Source organism: Mangifera indica, chromosome 19 (genome assembly GCF_011075055.1).
Source record: "Mangifera indica cultivar Alphonso chromosome 19, CATAS_Mindica_2.1, whole genome shotgun sequence".
Classification (NCBI taxonomy): Eukaryota; Viridiplantae; Streptophyta; class Magnoliopsida; order Sapindales; family Anacardiaceae; genus Mangifera; species Mangifera indica.
Window position 1 is genome coordinate 1,409,423 of NC_058155.1, and position 6,000 is coordinate 1,415,422.

At 32.5% G+C, this 6,000-nt stretch overlaps 1 protein-coding gene across 4 annotated transcripts in view; it reads right to left on the reverse strand.

Moving 5' to 3' along the window:
- LOC123203139 (ran-binding protein M homolog) overlaps positions 1-4,556 on the reverse strand; it is a 30,343-nt gene extending 25,787 nt beyond the window's left edge. For 3 of the 4 annotated variants that reach the window (XM_044619327.1, XM_044619326.1, XM_044619324.1), the window contains exon 1: positions 4,116-4,556. In XM_044619327.1, coding sequence (XP_044475262.1) covers positions 4,116-4,468 — 353 coding nt within the window. In that variant the 5' untranslated portion in view covers positions 4,469-4,556. The remainder of the gene's footprint in view (positions 1-4,115) is intronic. The other variant, XM_044619325.1, reaches the window with a different exon arrangement.
- Positions 4,557-6,000: the final 1,444 nt, after the last annotated feature.

The following is a 6,000-nucleotide window of genomic DNA, read 5'->3' on the forward strand; positions in this document are numbered from 1 at the left end:
TGAAAATTCTAGAAGAATCCCTATTTGTTAGGGATTTAAGATCTTTGTCCCTCTTTATTAAGGATTTAGGATCCTTAATTATTAGGTGTAGAATCCTTAATTTTTCTACTGTTAAGGAACATTATGATTGCATTTTCTTATAGTTTTATATTTGCCTTTATTGTTAGGAAATTCTAATAAACATTAAGTTTTATATTTGGAATATTTCTTCTTGTTAGGCAATCCTAGTGATTATTAGGGTTCTCCCTCTGTATAGATTAATGGCTACACCAATAAATAGAATTTAAACGAGTTATTTATCTCAAAACTTGTTTCACATCGACCCACTGAGGTTTGGCATAAGGAAATCAACACTGTGATTTAATAAATTACAGACTGCTACTACTGAAAAAGTGTTGTCCCTAACAACTATAAAATAAATGACAAAAATGATTTTGATAGGATTAAAAAAAAGTAAATAATCATTGCAAAGTATTAGGAAGACACGTTGTAACTTTACAACCTAGATCGACAACCCCAACCCGTCTTTCTCATCGACAAAAGAAAAAAAAATCTACAGTAAGTAAAAATCTCACCCCTGTAATTTATTTACATAAAATAAACTCTCATGAAAAAACTTCTAGCGACTATGTGCTTTTGTTCCACTTTCTATGAACCATACCAACACAGCATTGCATATAAATAGTAGAATTGCTTGAGAGAAGCAATGAAGAACAGGAGGATTTTCCATGAGTTTATTTTTGGAGAGTTTTCATTTTCTATTTGTGATGCAAGTGTATGTTTTAAGTTCTCATATTGCTATATTTTGTTTATTTATAAGAAATAAGTGTCTATTTGTGAGAAACCTTCCTTTCTTTGGATATGGGTTAACTATGAGAATAGATAAAGACATATATAGAAAACTTAGTTATATGTTTTGGATACTTTCTATGAATATATATGTGTCCAATAATTGCAAATTTAATGAATCTGATCATTTCAATAGCAAAAAGCATTTTAGTTACATGATTGTGCTTGGTATATGTGATTCAGATGAAAGTATTATGTAGGAGTGTTGAGAAATACAAAATTTTCTCTGGTTTAGGAAATCGTAGATTGTTACTATTTTGTTAGGGATTTAGTTGTAATTTTATTATTCGGTTTATTTTCCTTTTTTGGTTTCCAATTTTTTGATATAAAAGTCAATCGAGTTGGTTCCTAGTTTCTATTCTATGTTCTATTATCAATTGTATATAAACTGAGATTATTCCTTAAAAATAATAAGATTAATTTACCATTCAACTTTTATTATGGTATCAAAGTCCTAGGTTCATTGTTCTTGGACTAGGCCTTTTTTCCCTTGATACGGACTTCTTATGGTGCAATTATTATAAAAAGGCTAGTCACACAATATACATGTGTTGGAAACTTTACTATAAACATCCCAGGAATGGACAATCAAAGGGGCAGGGACAAGCATACATGACAAATTCTCAAAAAACAACTGAGGAGAGTCTTCAAGCACATTCAAGAACAGTTGAGTTCAACAAATCAGAGATTGAAAATTTAGGAAGTTTTTTGAAGTCATCAGAAAAACCAACATGAACAGGTAGTTGTACTCTGGCTTGCACAGGTATTTCTTTCTCTTCTCATGCACTTGATGCTTTGAATACAACCCACCCAAATCTATGAATAGTTGACTCAAGAGCAACCAACCATATGACCTATTTTTTTCATAAATTTGTTTCATATGAACCATGCCCAAGAGATAGGAAAATAACCACTGTTGATGGTTCAATAACCACCATTGCTAGTCAAGGAGTTTGTATAAAAATTATCTCACTTTAAGAAATGTAATTCATGAGCTAAGACCGTTTATTAATCTTGTGTCAATCCAAAAACTCATCAAAGATTCTAATTACAATTTATTTTTCATTCATCTCATTGTGAGTTTCAAGAAAAAGGCACGACAAGGATGATTGGACATGCTAGAGAGATAAATGGGCTTTACTATCTTGAATAAATTAGTCAGCAGGTTAATCCAAACATTGCTTCATCTTTATCATTTCATGTTGAGTCATCCAAATCCAATAAAGACAAAATTTGGTTTCATCACCTTTGTCTTGGTAATCCCTCATTTAGTCTTCTCAAAATAATGTTTCATTTATTGTTTAAAGGATTAATTATTGATGATTTTCATTGTAATGTTTGTGAACTTGCAAAACATAAGCGAGTTCAATCCTCAATTAGTGATAAAAAAAAAGTCTTTGTCCTTTTACAATTATTCATAGTGACATTTGAGGGCTTTCACCATTCCTAATATTGTTAAGACTCGATGGTTTTCTTCCTTTATTGGCATTCATACCAGTGTGACATGGTTATTTCTTTTGAAACATAAATCTAAAGTAAGCTCAATTTTTCCACTCTTCTACAATATGATCCAAACACAATTCGGTATTGCAATTTAAAATTTTCATTCAAATAATGCAAAAGATTACTTAAATCAGTCTTTAGCTCTTTATTTTCAGGAAAAGGGTATAATTTATGAGTCTTCATGTGAAAATACACTTCAACAAAATGGAGTTGTTGAAAAGAAAAATAGACAACTTCTAGCCATTCCAAGAACATTTTTTATTTCAAAATAATGCTCCAAAACAATTTAATGAAATTGAAACTATTCAGGTAAGCATTAATCCTAAATCTGATGAAATTGAAATATTTTATCCAAATAATTTAAATGTTTCAATTGTCATTAGAATAGGTATTAGAACATGCATCAAACATTTCATACACTTAAACCTGACATACAAACACTTGTTCCCTAACCACAAAGCTCTCCTCACCAACCTAAACACAATTCTCATATCTAGGGCACTAGGTGACAAGAATTAGAAAACTATCATGAAGGTGGAGATTGAGGCTTTAGAGAAAAACATAACATAGGAATTGGTGAAATTGTTGCGTGGAAAAAAATATAGGGTGGAGATAGGTGTTCATTGTGAAGAATAAGTTAGATAGTGTACTAGAACAATACAAGGTAAGACTAGTGGCAAAAGGGTACACTTCGGCATATGGAGTACATTATCTTAAAACATTTGCTCCATGGCTAAGATGAATAATGTACGAGTATTTTGGTCTTTAGCTGCCAATCAGGAATGGACACTACAATAATTTGATGTGAAAAATGCATTCTTACATGGTAATCTAGAGGAGGAAATTTAAATGGAAGTGTCATCAGGTTCTGAGTCAAAAACAGACAATGATGTAGTATGCATATTGAGAAAAGCCTTGTATAGGTTGAAGCAATCTCCTAGAGCTTGGTTTAAGAGATTTACTAAAGTCATGTTTAGCATGGGACATAGAAAAAGTCAAGATGATCAATAATTTTTTAACCAATTTATTGTCTTATAGCCATAGTTAGTAGATGTTGAACAAAAATTTTGGTCTATATTTGAATGCCAATGAGAGGCTTTTTGGTGATTTTTTTCTACTATGCCTCTAGCAAACGTTTGAAGGTGGCCACCACTTGTCTCCATCCACCTCTCTTTCCACTAAAATTCCCTCTCCAATCAAAAGCATTGTTTGGGCTTCAGCCAAGATATACTAAGAAACAAAGAGAGGACTGGAAAGCCCTACCTATGAATGATCCTACATAAGGCCATCAAGATTCTCATCTCTATTGTTACAATCAAAGATAGACTACAAAATTAAAGTATATGGACAAAGGATATCAGCAAAAGCTCAATCAGCTTAGCCAGAACCTTCTCTCTGTTGTGTTCAATAAATGATGAGATAGCACTAAACCTCCAGCTGGCCTCCTATGTATCTCTTACAGTAGTAGTTAATCAGCTAACAGTCTATTCACAAACATAAACTGAGGCTCTTCAATACATTTCAAATCTTTTATTATTATTTGATTATTCTCTAAAGAAACCTTTAGTAGATCCATCCCTATTAAACTGTCATTGGGAATTAATATTACAAAAGAAACTCCATTCCAGTTTGCAATTATATGAAACAATGATTGGAATTATACCAAACAATGAAGCGAAATAAATTCTATGATGTTCATAACTGCTTTGTCAAGTTTGCTATCAGAGTTTTAAGAGACAGTCCAAATAATAAGTTATAGTTACCCGGGTTGTCTGCGCATCTTGAAAGAGTCAATAGTAAAGCCAATTCCAATCTGGCCCTTGGCACCAGCGTCCTTTACAAAAATCTCGAAGTAGTAGACAAGGCGCTTAACAGGCGCAGGCTTGTTTGCTTGGATCACGCCGACGTCGTGGCCGTGGAGGTTGACGCTGGTATACTTAACCGATAACTTGTCGGGGGAAACCACAAGGAACCCTCCCGAACTGTTGATTGTGTTAAGCTCCGTTGGTGCCTCCTCGTCCTCCTCCTCAAAACCCATCCAACTTGAAGAAGACCGAGCCTGCTCTAGAAAGAACAAGCCCAGATCTTGATTCTTGCTGCTGCTGTTGCTGCTCATTATTTCAATTAATGCAAAACCCTAGAATTCTTTCAAACAGTCATGCTTCAATTTTCCAGATTAATTACTAGAATCAGTAATAGCCAATTCGAACGGTTAGAAGGGATAAAAAATTATTAATAATACTATTCTCAGGAAAGTGGCAAAACACGGCAAGTATCTTTATTCAAGACTTTTCCTCCCAAAAAAATTTTGGGAAATTAATTAGATAGGAAATTAAAGGGAAAAGGACAATTTCCCATCCAAATTTTAGTTGAAATTCAAATTATATTTACGAGAGATGAAAAACCTAAATATCTACTTATAAGTTAACTACAGTCTAAATTTTCAGTTAGAAATAAAGTTAAAATCATTATTTTACCTATAAACTTTAAAATCTAAAAAATTCAATCATTTCTTCCTTTAGTGTAGAAAACTCACATTTACCCTTATAATTAAACTTTGAAAAATTCACTTTATCTCTTTTTTAGATTTTATCTTTAGTGGCTTAGAGAACTAACCGACGATTGGAAAGAAACGAAGGTCAAGGACTACCCTTTGTCGTCCATATGTGCAAAAAGAGATGAAGGATGACCTTCATCATCCTTAGTCATTGCATTTGGATGAACGCGATGAAGGACGAAGAAGGGTTGTCCTTCTTCTATTTTTGTCGATCTGAACAATGTTTCATCATTCAGATAGATCTAGATTATGAACTTTGTCGTCTTTCATTATCGGATCTGGAAGACGGGTGAAAAGTGTTGGTCGTCGGTTGGAATAATAGTGGCTGAAGAAGGAAACAAATCCTAAAAGTGAAATCTAAACTTTCCAAACTTTGAGAATTGGTTGAAGTGTTAGTTTATAAATTCTAAGGGGGAAATGATATAAATTTCAAAGTTTTATAGTTTATGGATAAAATGACAATTTTACCCCTACTTCTAGTTGAAAATTTGGATGACAGTTAGTTCATGGGTAGATGTTTGAGTTTTCATCTTCGTGGGTATAATTTTGAGATTAGGCTAAAATTTGGGTGAGATATAGCCCTTTTCCCTTAAAGTAATTGGCCAAAACAATAGGGGTCTAAGCAGAATTGCCTCAAAACTTAAAAATTACACAAAAATGCCCTATTTAGCTACAATGGCCAAAATGCCCTTATATATAAACCAAAAATAATTCATATTCCTACCCAAATTTCCATGGATTCACGGTTCAAATTCAAAGAATTTCACAGATCTCCCATGGGTCTCCCACGTCTCAACATATGTTCATCTTCTTCAGATTTTTGTCGAATTTTTCAAGTTTTCTAATGACAAAAAATGGCAAAGAAGGTTAATACATCATTTATACTCTTGTTTGAATCAATTTATTGTTAAAATTATTACAAATTTGATGAAGATTTTGAGCATAAATATTTAGGGTTTTGATTTTAAACAATTCATAACATGTCTTGATTCTTGGTTGTTTTAGTTAAATTTTTTAGGGCTATTGTGTTGCAAAATGTGTAGATTTAATTTGTATTAAAATTGGAGGTTGAAATGACCCTTTTTTACATA